The sequence below is a fragment of the Urocampus carinirostris genome, chromosome 7 (assembly GCF_059441175.1).
Source record: "Urocampus carinirostris isolate Australia breed hairy pipefish chromosome 7, RoL_Ucar_1.0, whole genome shotgun sequence".
Taxonomy (NCBI): Eukaryota; Metazoa; Chordata; class Actinopteri; order Syngnathiformes; family Syngnathidae; genus Urocampus; species Urocampus carinirostris.
In genome coordinates, this window is record NC_142355.1 from 31709853 (window position 1) to 31728676 (window position 18824).

At 39.1% G+C, this 18824-nt stretch overlaps 1 protein-coding gene across 2 annotated transcripts; it reads right to left on the minus strand.

The window, feature by feature from the left end:
- Positions 1 to 1508: 1508 nt before the first annotated feature.
- On the minus strand, positions 1509 to 16273 carry c25h12orf75 (chromosome 25 C12orf75 homolog). 2 transcript variants are annotated; one of them, XM_088339360.1, is made up of 6 exons: positions 16002 to 16273; positions 10239 to 10263; positions 7462 to 7497; positions 3928 to 4007; positions 3833 to 3860; positions 1509 to 2921 (listed from the first exon to the last, which is right to left on the minus strand). In XM_088339360.1, the coding sequence occupies exons 1-5, from the start codon at positions 16042 to 16044 to the stop codon at positions 3856 to 3858; spliced, it is 189 nt and encodes a 62-aa protein (XP_088195486.1). In that variant the 5' UTR covers positions 16045 to 16273; the 3' UTR covers positions 1509 to 2921; positions 3833 to 3855. The 2 variants fall into 2 exon arrangements, with proteins under 2 accessions (XP_088195486.1, XP_088195485.1); XM_088339359.1 differs by having other exon boundaries at positions 1516 to 2925; positions 16002 to 16270.
- Positions 16274 to 18824: the final 2551 nt, after the last annotated feature.

Sequence of the window (18824 nt, forward strand, 5' to 3'; positions counted from 1 at the left end):
TTTTTCAATAAATACATAATTTTATTACATGTATTACTACTGAAGTACATGGTATTTAGAGATTTATTTTTATAATTTCAATAAATATTTGAATGCATATTTTTAGTTCAATAATAATATAAATATTCACATCTTATAGGGAAAAATAAAGCAAAATTACTTAAAATAAGTGCAATCATTTGATAAACGTTTTTAATATGTATTTTTGTAAAATGTGAAAATTAATGTGATAAATAAAATAATCAAAACTATCTGATTTACTTTCTGGTAATTTTCTATGTTAATTGGTTTTATTTTAATCAATTTAGATTTTTTTTCCTCAAACGTATTTTTTAAATAATTAAGATCAATTTATATTAGCTTATTCTCTGAATTCTTAAAGGCAATATATATAGTGTATTATTCTAATATTCTATTGGAAACTTCTTTTGAAAATTGTTGTCCCATTTTACAATCTCTTGCAGAAATTATTTTTCAGTATTTTTAATTCTTATTTTATTTCATTTACTGCCACTGAACTATGTATAATTTACAAGTGTTTTTTCAAATTTATTTTTATCTGATAAATAATATTTGTTTGTAAAATAAGCAAGTAATAGTTGACTTAAAATAAGCAAATTTAATTGATTAACTTCCTGTTTGTGGGGCATTTTAAGTATATTTTTTACTTGGAATAATTCCTAAGATAAATTGAAAAAATCATTATCGTATGATAAGTGTTTTTTTTTTAAATAGAATAAAATCCCAAATAAATTTGATATTGAGAAATTAGCTCTTTGTATTTTTTTTTTAATTTACTAAATAAATTAAAAATATATTTCATAAAATATTGAATTTCAATATTTTTAAACTTATTCTGAACATTATTATCCTAATTTATAATTTAGGAATTTTTTTTGACACAAAAAATATCTGTGAAATTATTTCAAATCAGCCAGTGAAGGAGAAATTGAAAAGGAATGCTTTTTCAGTATTTTGTTACTGTCATGATTACTGATGCGAGGCACCTGAGCCTGCTCCTTCGGCGCCAACTGCCCTGGATGCTGATTGGCTACCTATCACTTTTTATACCCCTGTCTTCCTGTCACCGGTCGTCAGTCCGTCTGCTAACCTCATCTTACGCTAGGCAAGCTTTTCGACCCTGACTCTCTCCTGTTCTGATTCCCGTCTGTTTCTCGGCTCCGACCCCTCTTCTGATCTCGACCACGATTTTTGCTCCCCCGTCCCGGCTACTGATCTGTTTTTTCCGCTCTCGACACCGCCATCGCTCGCCACGGAAATACCACTTGCGCGTCTGAGCAGCCTGCTCCCCGCGACCAGCGATCTACAGATCGTGTGTATTATCCTTTCCCTTCTTCCCAATAAAACTAAGAAAAACGCACGCAAGTGGGTCCTGTCTTCGTTCTGGTCCTGACAGTTACATTTACTACTAAAATATATTTTAGGAGTTATTTTAAGTATTAACAAAATAATAAAATAAGAATCAGTAAAATGATTTTAAATGACCTAAGTTATCTGCTATTAAAGGAATAATAATTGTTTAACAAAGATTATTTAATTTATTTTATTACATTTCAGTCGGAATAATTATCAGATACACAATTGCTTATTAGCATTTGTATAAAGCATGTGTAAGTTACATTCAAGTCTAATAGTAGAGAAGTTTTAAGTGTGGTTTCTTCTTCTTATCTAAAATAATAATAATGATAATACATTGTACTTCAAAGCGCCCATCAGGACACCCAAGGTTGCTGTACATATGAGTAGGACACAACAATAAAGCAAGAGTAAAACAAGTAAGTAATAAATAGCAAATAAAACACATTAGAGTGAAGCAGATCGTTAAGAAAAGGCAAGTCTGAAGAGATGAGTTTGAGTCCGGATTTGAAGGTGGACAGGGTCGTAGATTTCGGAGGGGAGGCGGCAATGTGTTCAGAGCTATGGGGCAGAGCGGCTGAAAGCTCTGCTCCTCATTGAGCTTAGGTGGGCAGGGGGTATAGTGAGGTGAAGGGAGGAAGATGATCTGAGGCGTGGCAGTGTGAAGGAGGTCGGAGAGGTAGGGAGGGACAAGGTTATGATTGGCCATGTAGGTGTAGAGCAGGATTTTGTAAAAGATTCTATGGTAGTTTGGATGCTAGTGGAGTTGCTGAAGGACAGGGGTGATGTAATGGCAAGAGGGGTTTTTGGTGATGAGTTATGGACTAGCCAAAGTTTATGGAGGGACTTTGAAGTAAACCGTAGAGAAAGAAATTGCAGTAATTGAGGCGTGAAGTGACAAGGCTATGGACGAGGATGGCTGTCGTGTGTGGGGTGAGGGAAGGGCAAAGACGGTTGATGGAGCTAGGAGACACAGATAAAATAAAATGTTTGGGGAAACTAAGGGAGAGCAGAAGCATGTGAGCAAGTTCCCAATTTCAGTTGTTCCTTCGCTGTCTCCCAGCTGGAAAATAATTCACTATCTGAGCCTCTTTTTGGTATTTTGGGTATAAAAATGTCTTAAGGAACCTGACAATTTACTACTACTGACCTGGAGTCGTACCTTATTGTTGCGGGCAGCAAATGTACCTCGAGAAACCTCCCAATGATTCTGTGACATTCTCACGCGACGATTGCTATTTGCGGCATGCTAGAGAAAAAAAGTGAAAACGGATAATTGTCTAGTGTCATTTCATCACTCCGACAGTCACCACGGTCCTCGACGGCCATTTCCTCTTGCAGGGTTTTATTTCCAAGGGAAGATAATTGGCATCTGCAGAGCTCCGCTGCGAGCGGCACCACCTCCCGCTGCGAGTCCAGCAAACAAAACCGTCATGGGAAATCTGAAGAGACTTCACCATCCTGGCATGGGAAAGGGAGTCACTTGGGGAAGTCGTCCAATGAGGAGTCCGTATGTGGCACCCTGCAGCCAATGGATGAGCTCTCTGCCTGACAACATACGAGTTTGGGTAAAACTGGTTTAGGTGTTAGACCAAAGGTAGGCAACCACCAGGCCACAGGCCAGTACCGGGCCGTGGGTCATTTGGTACTGGGCTAGGAGAAAGACAAAAGTTCCCTTATTTTAAAAAAAAGTTGCTTTATTTTTTTGCTTGTATTGTATATAATGCCCATTTTTGGGTTTGCATTATACACGAGGTTTTACCGTATATTTGAGCAATAATTGATCAGTACCATTAAACCGGAATCAAACCCGGGTCCCAGCAGTGAGAGCGCCGAATCCTAACCACTCGACCAATAGGGAGGTAGATGACATGGGAAAAGGCATTCGATTTGATCCCATCATTACACTTTTTACCCACATTACCACATTATCGAATATGTGGGGCCATAGATACAATATTTAAATGAAATTTACAATGCATTTATTCATTGTCCTGCACAGCCCAATTCATCATCAGATATACCAAAGAATTGCTTCCCTGTGTCGTGCTTTTTTGCATTTATTCATATCTTTCAGAATGGCTTTCTGTTTTCTATATTAAATATATGTTTCTACTCTGGTACCATGAGTAAAAATAGTCTCACAATGATATAATGCATTTTCCTATGTCATCTTCATCCCTAATGGGCTAGTCTTTACACAGTGGATATAGGCCAATTGTTGTTATTAATATTTTATTGTTATTATAACTAATGTTAGATTTCTTATACAGTATAAATGAAATATAATTTTAGTTACTTTTTATTATAGACGTTATTTTAATAATTTTACTAGAAAAATAAACCATTTAAAATGCAAAACAAGAAGACTTTATTTACTTATGGTGTTCCTTTTTTTCTCAGGGCAGTCTAAGGCTTTTTGAAACATGTTTTTCTCCCAAAATGTTACACTTACCTTTGTGAGATCCTCTTCCCTAATTAGTCTGAAAAAGAAGAGAAATCATCAGTCACTAGTCAAATCATGGCACAACAGATAATCTCAAATTTGACCTTTTCGGCTCGATTTGGACTGACTTGCGGCTACGGCGGTCAAATCTGTCGGAAGACCCACATACACGCCACCATAGTTCCTAGTGAAAAAAAGTAGTATTTTTCATCATCATGCAATTAAACTATGGCGATGGAAAACTCTTTTTACAATTATAGTCCACCTAAATGTCAATTAAGAGTAGATAAAGTTTTGGACTAATGCTAACATGTACTATTTATACTGTATGTAAATACAGACGCTCCCCGACTTACGTACATTCGACTTACAGATCCCGGCAGATACGATCCTTTTTCGGGATGTCGAAAAATATCTATATATAAGTTTTTGTATTGTGTACACCCTTTTCCAAGTACAGGACATTACTGTAGTGCTTCTTTCCGCCACTACCGGCGTGTGATGCTGTGAGAGGTCACCCAGCATTCACACCGAAGAAGATATCCGCTTCTTCTTCTTAGTTCGTGTGTAAACATTCTATACTGTATCTTCAGCGCGCTCAGAACTTTGACATTTTTATTGTTTGTAATATCTTGTGCATCCATTCAATATGGTTGGTGCAAGGTGTAAAGAAGAGGCGAGACGTTTTTTTTTTTTAAACAAAAAGTGGAATAAGCAAGCTTGATGCGATTGAGAAAATGGTCGGAATCTCACAGACCAGAAACGGAGACAGGCCAGTAGCGTTCGTTTACTCAGTTTTATTGATAAAGAGGGAGAGCAGGGCTTGCTTCCACGATCCGAGGATCGACGGACACGGGTAGCAGGTGGCTGGAAACGCGGAAGCGGCACTTCCGTGTCGAGCGAGGATGATCTTGGATTTGCAGGAATACTAGTCGTTAGCCGGGACGGGAGAGCAAGGGCGGGATCGAGTTCGGAAACGAGGTCGGCAACAGGTGTCAGGCAGGTAGCGGGGCAAAACAGGTCGGATGTCGGGATGGCAGAACAGGGCAGAATCGAGTCCAGAAACAGGTCAGCAACGGGTATCAGGCAGAGGAAAACAGGGCAGGAAAAATGTCGGACGGAATGAGCTTGCCTAGCTGAGAGCATAGGGTTGCAACGATCTGACCGCGTCCTCTTGAAAGCCGAGGGTTTAAAAGGAGTCTCTGAGCCAATCAGCTCTCAGGGCAGTCAAAGGTGCCCTGAATCGGCAATCGTGACACGGAAAGCTTTTTTCCGGCCACTTTCCACCACGGAGGAGAAAGTCACCGAACTCTTAAAGCCCATCTTCCAAAACCAAGTTAAACTTGACTTTATTTATCTTTATAGAGCATATTATTTGATGAAATGTTTATTTTTTTAGTACAAAACAATACAGGTTACATATACAAGCATTAAACATACTTATAGAAACCATAAACATACACAATATAACACTGAAGCAACTTACGAACAACCGCCTGGAACCTAACTCTTTCGTAGGTTGGGCGGCGTCTGTATAATGTGTGTATTTAAACAGGTAAGTAGGTATGTGTGTGGTTGGGTGGGTAATGGGTAGTTAGGTAGATGGATGGCTGGTTAGGTAGATAGGTAGATAAGTAGGTAGGTAGGTATTAAAAAAAAGATAAATCAATCTGAATTGAGTTCCCCTTTTTGAAATGTTTTATCTTGATCCTCTTTCCTTTCCAAATGAATTGACATGTCAGGCACCAGGAACAGAGACGGGAACCCAATTGCGTTAGTTTCTTAGTTTTATTGAGAAAGGAGACGTAAGCTGGCACCCACGATCCGGTAATCGTTGATTGTGGGGAGCAGGTCGCTCGGGACGCGGATGTGGCACTTCTCTGGCAAGCGATAGCGGTGTCGAAGAGGGAAAAGCAGGTCGGGTTGTCGGGGCGCAGGATCAGAGACGTGATCAAACGGAAACAGGTTGAAGCCGGGAAACGTGCGGGAATCAAAAAACAGGGGGTCAGGTTCGAAAGGCTTGCCTTAGCGGGAGCTGAAGGTTCGCAATGATCGGAAGCCGGTAACAGGGATTCGGGGGTTTAAAAAGTGTCAAGGAGCCAATCAGCGACCAGGGCTGTTGGCGCCACTGGGGCAGCCGCAGGTGCCCCAAATCAGTAATCATGACATTACTTTTTTAATCATTACATTTATTGATTTTTTGCATAGGAATTTAAAACTGTTTTATTACATGCAATTTGAAACAATACTAAAATATTTCCCTTTTTTGTTTACAATAATTTAAACTGCCCCCATAAAAGGTTGATGATTATCAGTTGTGTTAATAAAAAAATAACTAATAAGTTTTGTAGATTTTTTTGTATTTCTATGCATTTTATGTCATTTTTCCTATCTAAATAAAAAAATATTATGTTTAATGAATACGGACTTTTAAAAGGATTCCTATGCACTTTGAGACAGTAATTAATTGTTTCATATTAATATTTGCAGTAACTTATCATTTTTAAGACATGTCCTATTATTCATTTTAAAAAGGCTACGCAATTACAGGTGTATGTTAATTTTTTGTTATTTATCAAAATGAATCTTCAGATTTTTGGGATGTACTGTTTTTGTCATAAATACCTATATGCTTCACCTGTGCCTGCTCCTTTGGCGCCAACTGCCTCGGACTCTGATTGGCTCTCTTTCCCTATTCAAACCCACTCCTATCTGTCCCCTGTAGTCAGTCCATCTGCGGACCTCAGTTTACTCTAGGCAAGCTTTTCGACCCTCACTCACTCGTGTTTTTGTTCCCATCTGTTTGATCTTGACCACGTATACTCACCTCTCCTGGCTTTCGACTCGTTGCTGATCCCGACCACGTTTTTTTGCCCTCCTGTCCCGGCTACTGACCCGTTTTTTCTGTTCCCGACACCGCCATCGCTCGCCACGGAAGTGCCACTTCCGCGTTCAGAGCGGCCTGCTTCCTGCGAATAGCGATCACCCGATCGTGTGTGCAATCCTTTCCTTTCTTCCCAATAAAACTGAGAGAAATGGAACGCAAGTGGGTCCTGTCGCCGTTCTGATCCTGACATTTTTTACTTATGTTTTTTAAACATGTTTTTTTCTTTTAGACAACACAAAATATTTTATATTTGTTATTAACCATCCACAGGAATTTGTAATTATATTTTAAACATTTTTTTTTACTTTGACGTAATGTCAACATTTTCCTATTTATTATTTTAATTAACAATTCCTCCGAAGTAGTGCAATGTTTATTTCATGATTAAGTGATTATAATGTGATACAAAAATATTTAATTATTATCACTAAATGTTCATCATTTGTGTAAAATAAATCCACAAATTATGTGAAGCTAATTTAATCCCACCAATTTTCCAAAGTGGAACTTTTGAGGAATGAAAAAATAAAATAAAATCGATTTATGTCAGGGGTCAGCAACCTGCAGCTCTAGAGCCACATCTAGTTCTTTAGCGTCCCCTGGTGGCTACCCATTCGTTTTAAAAATGTGGAATAAGGAAAAGGGAGGGAATAAAAAGGGGTAAAGGGATAAATGGCAATGCCAATACACTTCAGATTTGACGTCTATTGTTGTCAATGGCACTCAATGTGTTGATTCCAGTCAAATGTACCTTCTCTTTTCATCGTCCGCCAAGGGATCTTCTGTCCTGATTGAGAGAAGATGCACATGTAAATCAGCTCAATGGCTCAAAACAAATAGGCTCAATAATCACATTACCCATTCAGTTACGATTCCGGCCGTCTTATTTATGGCTTCATCTACGCATTCATAACCGGCCTCTCCTCCAGGGCTGAAAAATCCCAGGCTAATGTCACGTTTATTACTATGTGACGCTTCAAGCGATTGAGTGTGGGGGCGTATTACACCCTATATGTGTTTACATTTTTTCTGGGCGGTGTTGCTTAACATGCTGCTGTCAGCTCTCATGAGGCCGATGAAGTTCTGATGTTTATCGGGGAACACGTACACCACCGTATGCGTAAACACAGTAACGGATTCATGTCAACACAAAACCCACTCCCTAAGGTTTGATAAATGCTCCCTATTTCCATCTACACTATATCTTGTCCTGATAGTATAAAAAAATAGCCAATAATTACGTACTCACTTAACACCACACTCTAATATTTACTCAGATGACATTCCTTGAGAGAGAGATTCTAAGTATTTATCTCATCTCATCTCATTAGCCGTACCGCTTATCCTCATTAGGGTCGCGGGGGGGCTGGAGCCCATCCCAGCCATCTCCGGGCAGTGGGCAGGGGACACCCTGAACTGGTTGCCAGCCAATCACAGGGCACACAGGGACAGACAACTCATTCGCTCATTCACACCTAGGGACAATTTGGACCGGCCAATTCACCTGAAATGCATGTTTTTGGAACGTGGGAGGAAACCGGAGTGCCCGGAGGAAACCCACGCAAGCACGGGGAGAACATACAAACTCCGCACAGGAAGTCTGGATTTGAACCCACGACAGGTTCCCATGACATGAACTGTGCCGCACAAGCGCTAACCACTGCGCCGCCGTGCTGCTCTAAGTATTTATGTTTCTCACTAAATTATATTTTAATTTTCTATACGAGTAGTAGAACAACTTGGTCGTGTCTCTTCTCTACCTCTTCATGATGAGTGTGAGGAACTGGTTTCCCATCTATGCATCATTTTGATTTATAATAGCTCCTAATGTCTAAAGAAGAGATGAGGCCACTTGATAATCATTTGGACCCAAGGACAACAAGGGGGGTTCTAGTAAAGCTCTATTCTAGTTTCTCAAATATTACTTCATGGAGACAGAAGCAGAATGTTACTGTTTTTTTAAACAAAAGACACACACATACATAATCAGATTTTAAATAAAATAATAAAGTTAGAGGTCTCCAGAAGACAGATTGTAATGGCTATACGGATCATTAGTAAAGAACAGTTTATATATATATATATATATATATATATATATATATATATATATATGTATATATATGTGTGTGTGTATATGTATCCATCCATCCATTATCTGCACCGCTTATCCTCAGTAGGGTCGCGGGGGTGCTGGAGCCCATCCCAGTTTTCTTCGGGCAGTGGGCAGGGGACACCCTGAACTGGTTGCCAGCCAGTCACAGGGCACACCGAGACAGACAACTCACTCGCCCATTTACACCCTGGGACAATTTGGACAATTAACCTGACAAGCATGTTTTAGGAATGTGGGAGGAAACTGGCGCGCCCGGAGAACCCACGCAAGCACGGGTAGAACATGCAAACTCCACACAGGAGGTTTGATCTCATGACCTTAGAACTGTGCCGCACATGCGCTCACCACTGCGTCGGCGTGCTGCCCAAAATATATATATATATATATATATATATATATATATCTCATCTCATCTCATCAGCCGTACCGCTTATCCTCATTAGGGTCGCTGGGGGGGGGGGGGGGGGGGGTGCTGGAGCCCATCCCAGCCATCTCCGGGCAGTGGGCAGGGGACACCCTGAACTGGTTGCCAGCCAATCGCAGGGCACACAGGGACAGACAACTCATTCGCTCATTCACACCTAGGGACAATTTTGACCGGCCAATTCACCTGAAATGCATGTTTTTTGGAACGTGAGAGGAAACTGGAGTGCCCGGAGGAAACCCACGCAAGCACGGGAGAACATACAAACTCCGCACAGGAAGTCTGGAGCTGGATTTGAACCCCTGACGGGTTCCCATGACATGAACTGTGCCGCACAAGCGCTAACCACTGCGCCGCCGTGCTGCCCTATATATATATATATATATATATATATATATATATATATATATATATATATATATATATATATATATAATTAGTTAGTTAAAAAAATCATGCATTGAGATTTCTGGATTTTTCTTTTTAGTTTATCTCTCTCACAGTGAAATGAAATGAAATGATCTGCATTTATATAGCGCTTTTCAAGTCAATGACTTCCCAAAGCGCTTTACAATGTGCTCCACATTTCACAATTGCGGCCTTGCAGCCATGTAAGGCGCTAACCTGCTTATTGGGGGTATTAGGGGTTCAGTGTCTTACCCAAGGACACTCCGACATGTAACACGGACGAGCCGGGATTCGAACTGGGATCCCTTGATCCCAAGACGAGCGCTCTACCTCCTGAGCTACTGCCGCCCCGGACTATGAAAATTTCAGACCGCTCCATGATTTCTAAGCGGGATAAATAGCAATACATCATTGTGTTCAAATACTTATTTTCTTCACTTGTTTATATATATGTATATATATATATATATATCTCATCTCGTCTCATTAGATATATATATATATATATATATATATATATATATATATATACTGTATATATAAAATATAGGAGAAAAGTCATAATGGCCAATGTACTCACACATCTCTGGAGGCTTCGGACGGACCTGAAAGTAAAGAATAAGAGATGATAAACAATTTGTTTTCATCAGAAATGAGAAGCACACTGAGACGAGGGAAAAAATAGTTTTTAAAGCATCAGTGATTAAAAAAATACACCTGGGGCCATGGAATTCGAGCAACCTCAATTTTTGGGCGTTGACTCAAAGGCAAAGAAAATCTGATTATAAACGGACACTGAAATGTTGTACATGATGGAGCATTATGGGAAAGAATTCATTTCATGTTTTGCATCGTATCCATAATGTTGTGCGAATGGAAGATTTTTCAGTTTTCACGTTGACTTGTTACTGTTTTAAGTGGAATATCCCGGTTCGGGTGCAATATCCCAGTTGTGTATTCCCTATTTGAGATGTAAATACTTTATGTCAAAGGTGAAAATAACCGGCCTATCTATTTATTAGTCTCTATATTTTTTGCCAACTGGATTGTAATTGTGATCTTGTTGGAGTAATACAATGATAATAATGGTGGTTCTTTCTCTGGTTCAGCCAAAATAAAGTTTTACAACGTGGTACCGTGAGGAAAAATATAGATAAAAATAGAATTCCTTTGCTTATTTCATCTACATCCTTAGTAGTCCAGTGAATACACAATCGATTTGGGATTATTAGTACTGTATTCTAAATATTATTTGTATTATGTTTAATGTTATTGGGTTGGGCTGCGAGAATACAGTCAGACTGGTCCGAGGTACACAACAGGTTGCCGAGCACTGCTTTATGGAGAGCTAGCAGCTAGCACGCTTATGTGTAAGTAGCATCGTAAGCTAACTTTACCGGGAAGATAAGTAAAAGAACGAGATTTTTAGTGATTCAACATGTGATTTCATATTTGCTGTTCCTTTGTATATTCATTTCTGACCTTAAGCTTAACTCTGTGAGATTTTACAGCTAACGCTTTGTTGAGCCACCCCAACCCGTTAAAGTTCAAGAAAATGGACGTCATACGGGAGATAGACAAACAATACAATGCATAAGGAAACACCACACAAAATAAACACATTTCTCCCAAGACGCCCAAATGTTTGCGTGAGTAGAGAGAAAAAAAAGAGAATTTCCCTTACAGCTGTCAAAAAAAGTCTGCTGACACAACACAGGGGCCCATTCAGTGTCCAAACAAAAGCTGGTTTATATCTGAGGAATCGCGTCTGGGTAAATAAGGGCAAGGATGAGAAAAAAATAAAATAAAATAAGGGCAAAGATGCGCGGTACATTGTGTGCCTGGGCGGTCACTTGTGTCCGCTTAAAATTGAGAAATTGACGTGCGTGACTCAGCTTGAATGGTGCTCGATTTGATTTGTTGCTTTGTAAAAACCGAAGGAGGTTAGAGCATGACAAAGAAATGACCCGCTTTGGACCAGCTGAGAACTTTAAGTAGGCCAATAGGGTTGTTTACTGTTTTGGCTAAGGCGACAGTGTGTAAAATTTCACCACTAGAGGTTGTAGCTTAGAATCAAAGTGAAGTTTGTGTACCCGAAGACGCACTAGGAGAGCTCAAAGGATACCACTTGGCAAAAGACTGAGTGAGCTGGATTCACCTGGAGCAGTTGAAAAGAGCAAATAATTGGAGTTGTTTAGCGCTTTTGTAAGCGGCTAACTTTAGCAGCTAGTGATATAAGCTATTTAAAAGTAATGGCTGAAAAGAGTGAATGGCAGGAATTTGTCAGAGCTGGGCTAAGTGGCTAACTGCAGCAGCTAGCGGGAGAAGCTACCAAAAAGGAGCATTCAAAAAGAGCAAATAGCTGGAGTTGGTCCGAGCTGGTCTAAGTGGCTAACTTTAGCAGCTAGCGGGAGAAGCTACTAAAAAAGAGCGGACGAATAGAGTGAACATCTGGAGTTGGTCAGAGTTGGAGTGAATGGTTGTATTAAGCTACTAAAAAGCAGCTGAAAAGAGAGAATAGCTGGGGTTGGTCGGAGCTAGTGTAGCAGCTAACTTTGGCATCTAGATTTTAAGCTATTAGAAGGAGCGTCCTAAAAGAGCGATTAGCTGGAGTTGGTCCGAGCTGGTGTAAACGGCTGACTTTGGTGGCTAGCAGAAGCAGCTGAACAGAGCGAATGGCTGAAGTTGACCACAGCTTTCGTAAGCGGCTAACTTTACCAGCGAGTGAGATAAGCTATTTTAAACAAATAGCTGAAAAGAGTGAACGGCAGGAATTGGTCAGGGCTAGTGCAAATGGCTAACTATAGCGGCTAGCGGGAGAACTTTGCAAAAAGAAGCATCCAAAAAGAGCGTGGCGCTAGAGTTGGTCCAAGCTGGTCAATGTGCCTAACTTTAGTGGCTAGCAGGGGAAAACGCTAAAAAGGAGCGGACAAACAGAGCGAATACTTGAAGTTAGTAGGAGTTAGAGTGAATGGCTGTATAAAGCTACTAAAAAGCTGAAAAGAGAAAATTAGCTAGAGTTGGTCAGAGCTAGCGTAAGCAGATAACTTTAGCAGCTAGTTACTAAGCTAGTGAGAGGAGCGTCCTAAAAGAGCGAATAGCTGGAGTTGGTCAGAGCTTGTGTTACTGTTAACTGTAGTAGGCTATCAGCAGAAGCTACTAAAAAGGATTAGCGGAAAATAATTAATAAGTGGAGTTGGTCAAAGCTGGTGTAAGTGATTAATTTTAGCAACTATTAAAAATACTAGTAAAAGATTTTAAAAGTAAAGCAGAATTTGTCACAAAACACAGCTATCTTTGCTTGCGTGAGCAGCTTAGCAAGGTGGGTGACAATAAAGGACGGAGCGGAAGCAGTGAACAATAACAATAGTGGCTAGCGACGAGCCATGGCCTGTAGTAAAGTAGCTAACATGAGCGTCTAGAGAAGGAAACAGTGGAAAAACATACTTGAAGGGGCCTGCATGGTGTCACTCTGGTACATTCTTGCATGAGTAACCATGGAAGGCGAGTGACACTGAATATCGAAGCAGGAGTAATTAAAAATAACAATAGCCGTGAATCACAGCCTGCAGCCAAGTGGCCAACATGCATGGCTAGAGAATGAAATATTGGGGAAAAAGTCAGAGATGCTAGAATCGCAGAAATCAGCGACTTACAAGACTAACTTTGGAAGGCAAGTGAAACTGAAGAATAAGGCAATGGCAGCTAACAACAACAATAGTAGAGAGCCATAGCAGCAGCGAAAAGGCAAACATGAGTGGCTAGGGAAGAAAAACATTAAAGAAAAAGTTGAAGATGCCTGAATGACAGGACTCGGCAACCATCTCACGCTGAACTCAGCTGTGGAAGGTAAGTGGCTGTTAGGCTAGCTTCCGTATTTCAGGCTTCCGAAGTAGTAAGATGGCGGTCAAACACAGCTTCTGCAAGTTGTGTACTATCATAATTAATTTTAACCCCACAAGTGTGTTTGCGATGTAGTACATGTTTTTCTTATAATTTGAATCAAAAGCTTTTTATCAAAATGGATGAAGTATTTTTAATTCACTAGATGTCGCTATTTATTACAAATTGTGGCTTTGATTTGGATGAATTCATTTACAAAGACATAATTTGTTTACTGTGCTTCATAGTTTATTCAATCCAATTTGAAAAAAATGTTCTCCAAAAACACATTTTCCCCAAAAATGTGTCCATCAAAAATGAATGAAAATTCCAATTCTTGCCAGTAGAGGGTGGTACCAAATACCGATGACCCTTTTTACCTTGGTTGCCAACGATTCGTCTTGTTCAGAGACCGACCTTGTAAAATCGTCTCAAAAATGAACGATTCCTCGTTTTATGGCGAGTCATAAATCTTGGCAGCCGGGCTTCAGGCTCAGGTACTGACGATAACTCAAATCTCTCACAAATTCTTTTGTTCGGTGAGGTAATAACTGGCTAAAAAAAATACGTAGGTACATTTTTTCATAATCATGCAACCAAAGTTTTGGACTTCATTTTGGTTTTGGGGGCATTATTTTTTTTGTACGGATCTACTCGAACTCATGTTGCTTTACTTAGTTTTAAGCGTCACATTTTAGTGAACTAATGGCCAAAAGTATTGGGACACCTTGCATTCTTCTTCCCTAAATTCCATGTTCTGTACTTTTGGTACTGTTCTGTGTTTTAGTGCTTTCAGTGGAATCTTGCTCTTTGGTGTCATGATGCTATGAGGTCACAAAAAGTCCTTGGGAGTATATAACGTCACTCACAGCTTCCACGTCTTTGCTGGATTATTGATTCTCTCCGTACATTGTTTTCTTCTCAGTCATCATCTCTCTCCTGATTAGTTACAGCCATCATGCCCTTTGTCTGCTAAATTCAGTGTTTTAGGGTCTCACCATAATGGCATTCCAGTTATTATCCTACCAATGTTCAGGTTTGGGTACTTTGTCCCCCTTCTTTCGCGTTTTGTTCAGTTACATGCATTATATTTCACGCTGTTTTCATAATGGCATTGTCGTTTTTCAGTACTCGTGTGATCGTGTTTCTTTCGTCGTCTACCTTTCGTGTTTTTTTTTCAATTTGAAAGGGAAGGTATTCAAACATATCTTGAGTCTTCTTACTTTCATGTTTTGCTCAGCTTGACTTGGTTAGTGTTCTAACCTATCTGTGTCTTCCTTTAATGTTTTTTGGTTTCAGTTACAGATGGTTGTGGTCATGGAACTCCTGTTGTTGTACTGTCCACATATGAGAATGTTTCTTGTATCGTCTTACTTTCATGTACTGTTAGAGCTAGTTGGTTGTTGGAAAATCGCACATTTGTTTAATCTTTGCACGAGTATGTTCCTTTCATCGTCGTGAATCCATGTTTTATTTAGTTGGCAACAGTCCTATATATCCTGCATCTTCTCCTTTCATGTTCTGTTCATTTAGATCGAGTTAGAATTTAAACATTTTCTGCATTGTCTGTTAATGTCAATGACAGTAAAACAATTTAATTCAATTACTTTCGTGTTTCTGTTCAGTTACAGTTAGTTAGTGTGCCTGCATTGTATTTAATGCTCTCGTTGTCATGGCACAATCATTGTTGTTCTGTCCACAAGGGGAAATTATTTTTATGTTGTCTTTTCATGTTTTGTTCTGTTGGAGCTGATTGGATTTGGAACATCATGCAATGGTTCTGTTCACATGTGAGTATGTTTAACGTGGCCTTGTACTTTCTTGTTTTGTTTAGTTAGATCTATTTAACATTCCAACCTATCTGGTGTGTTTTTCTCTCCGATGTTTTGTTCATTTAGATCTAGTTAATGTTTCAACATAGAAATAGCAGGGATATTTGTATGCTTTGGATTTTAGTGGTAGTTTTTTAATTCTGGAGATCCTACTAAACTTTGTTGTCCTGTTTCTGTACACTATCCGATACTGATTATTTTCTGTAAATGCTTCTTTTTCAAAAATCTTATTTTGTGTTCAAATTTACGGAATGCATTTCTCCGGAACCGCCGGAACCTGAGACAAAATCGAGTTAGTCCCCTTGGGTTGCATATTGATAATGAAATTTAGGACCCAGCTGCTGCAAGACTGATTTATAAATCCGAATCAATGAGGCCACATGTTTGGTGGGGAAAAAACTGTCAAGAGTATATTTATGAATGAACGTTGATCTCAAATCAGGTCTTCAAGTCCACTGACAGACCCCACAATCTTTATCATGACGAGTCAACATGGGCACATTCTCCTTGAGAAATCTTCCCATTCATTCATCGGGGACTCTGATTTATATTCTGAAAGCTTTCCAGCTTTAGTGCAAGTCTTCCCAAAACACACTAATTATCAAAATACTTAATAAAAAAACACTCACCCCCTCCTGAGGTGCTGGCGGCAGACGAATTTCCACAACCCATTGTTTTTCCTCCCCCCTTTTCATGAGCGCCCCGTCGTCCCAACGTGAGTGTCAGACGCCCGGCGACGGCCAAGAAGAGGCAAGGAATGAGCCACTCATCTGGAGAGAAGGAGATGGAAGGTCAGAGAAGCGTCTCCCGCGGTTACGCTCTAAGTACGCCGAGAAGCTGATGGCCGGGGGCTTTTATACTCCAGTTTATGTGTGTTTGTGTGTCTGTGTGTAGGTTTAGAGTTGGGGAGAGGGAAGAGAGAAAGATGCTTTGCCTTCATGTGATTTGCTCGCCTGTTACACCCCGACTCGGTTACCCTAGTAACCAGGAGTTGAGGGAGAGCGTGGAGAGGTAGCCAATGAGAAGCTTCGGTTTTATCTTAAAATTTCACAATATTATACTCTCATTTTTTTTACTTGGACACACATAAATGTAACAACATCCAAAATTGATCCAGAGTGTTTTAAAAATCTGTTACAATTTGCCATGACTGGAGAGGTGGATTCCATCCCATAAATGTTGACACAAAATAAGAATTTTCAAAAGGATTTATTTACAATAAAGGATCAGTATCGGTGTTCATTAACATAACAAAACAGTATAGTTTGATATTCAGAAATTAAAGACATGAAGTTGATCCTGTGTTAGAGTAACTTTAATATCTGTAATGCTGAAACACTAAGTAGATCTAAATGAACAAAACATGAAAGGATGAAGACACATGGTGTTGTCTAATACCCTTTGGCTTTAACTGGACAAAAAAAATGAAGATGGGAACAAAAATGAACGATTCCTCATTAATATAACAACATAATGTTTAAACATGGATCTGCTTTAGCAAAAAAAAAAAAAACATGAAAGAAAGATGACACAAGAAATATTCCCACTTGTGGACCGAACAACAATGGCAGTGCCATGATGACGAAACTATAAGATATAATGTAGGCACACTAATTCTTTACCGGAAAAAAACATGAAAAGCAACAATGCATGATATGTTGGAAGACAAATGAACACAAACTGAAAAAGAAAACACAAAAGCAAGAAGCTGCAGTGTACGGTGAAATACCAATTGGTTGTATATAAAAATGAAGAGAGAGGACGCAGGGAAAAAAACTCACACGTAAATAGAACAATTACATGATGTTCCAACATCAACCAGCTCTAACAGAACAAAACCTAAAGTTAGACGACACAAGAAACATTTCCATACGTGGAAAGAACAACGAGTGCCACGACAACGAGACCATGGAATATATTGCATGTATACTACCTAGCTTTAACTGAAGAAAAAAAAAACATTAAATAATGACTAATACATTTAAACGTTCATGAAGTCCGACTGAACAAAAAATGATAGTAAGACAATGATTGATATGTTGAAATGCTAAGTAACACTTACTGAACAAAAACATGAAAGGAAGAGGGGGGGTGGGTGGTTGCTGGGCAATGTCCTCCAGACTGAACAGACAGCTGCCAATGATTTTTTGGGCTGAGTTGATGACTTTCAGTGAGATTTGCCTATCGGCATCCATACTCCCAGCATACCATAACGTGGGGCGATATGCAAGTGATGATCCTAAGAAAAAAATGTCTCAGATAAATCAGTGTTTTGTTTGAAATGAGAATTATTCACTAGGGCCTTACCAAATATTGATGCCTCGAGGCTTGAGCTACGCTAGCTAATAACTAATCATTGCAGTCTTGTGTTTCAGAACTAGCACGGAACCAATTAAAACTCCGCTGGGGAGAAGGGAGAAAACCATCAAGGCTGTGCTGGTGCTTCTTGTTCGGACTTGTTTTCTTTTGTCAAGCTGCAGAATTCATTTTGTGCTTTTTAAAGTAATTATTGAGGTCCGAAAGTTCTGATCATGCAAGGAATGTAGCGTGTTCAGGAAATTGTATGCAAAATGACTGGATATTATTTGACAATGTTTTACAATGTTGACCTATTTTATTCTATTCTGTTCTATTCTATTCCATTCCATTTTATTCTATTCTGTACTGAAAACATAATGCTAAGTTAATGTTACCTTGTTTGGAACCTCTAAGCTAAAATATAAACAAGTTTAGATAGATAGATAGAGAGAGAGAGAGAGAGAGAGAGAGAGAGAGAGAGAGAGAGAGAGAGAGAGAGAGAGAGAGAGATAATGTATTCATCCCCATAGGGAAATTCACATTTACAGCAGTATCCTTGTGTTGCAAAATAAAATAATAAAATAAAAGATATAGAATACAAAAATACCCAATATAACATGTTGATATGGAGTATTTAAATAGTGCTACGGATAGTGCTACGGAAAATACACACTGTAATAAAAATAGAGTAATATGCAAATGTAGGGGGTGGGGTTTGATGTGGGCTTTTACTCCCCCGGGTAGAGTTAAAGAGCCTCATGGCATGAGGAAGAAATGATCTCCTCAGGTCTGTCCGTATATATATATATATATATATATATATATATATATATATATATATATATATATTTACATAAATTATTATTATTATTATTAAAAATATAAAAAATAATGGGGTATATTCCGACCAATGTTTTTCCATTAAAGACCACGCAAGGCCGCTGTTTACATCAAAATGCGAACTTATATTGCGATAGTTTAAAGAAAACACGATGTTATGTTTCTTTTTGTATGGAAATGATCAAAATGAAATATTAAACAATTTTGAAGGTTTTTATGCCGGGGTATTGCATGTAACGTAAATATTTAATGATGTGTTGTTTTTATTCAATGTTTTTAAAATAATATGTTTCAATGCTGATTCGTGTTTTTTC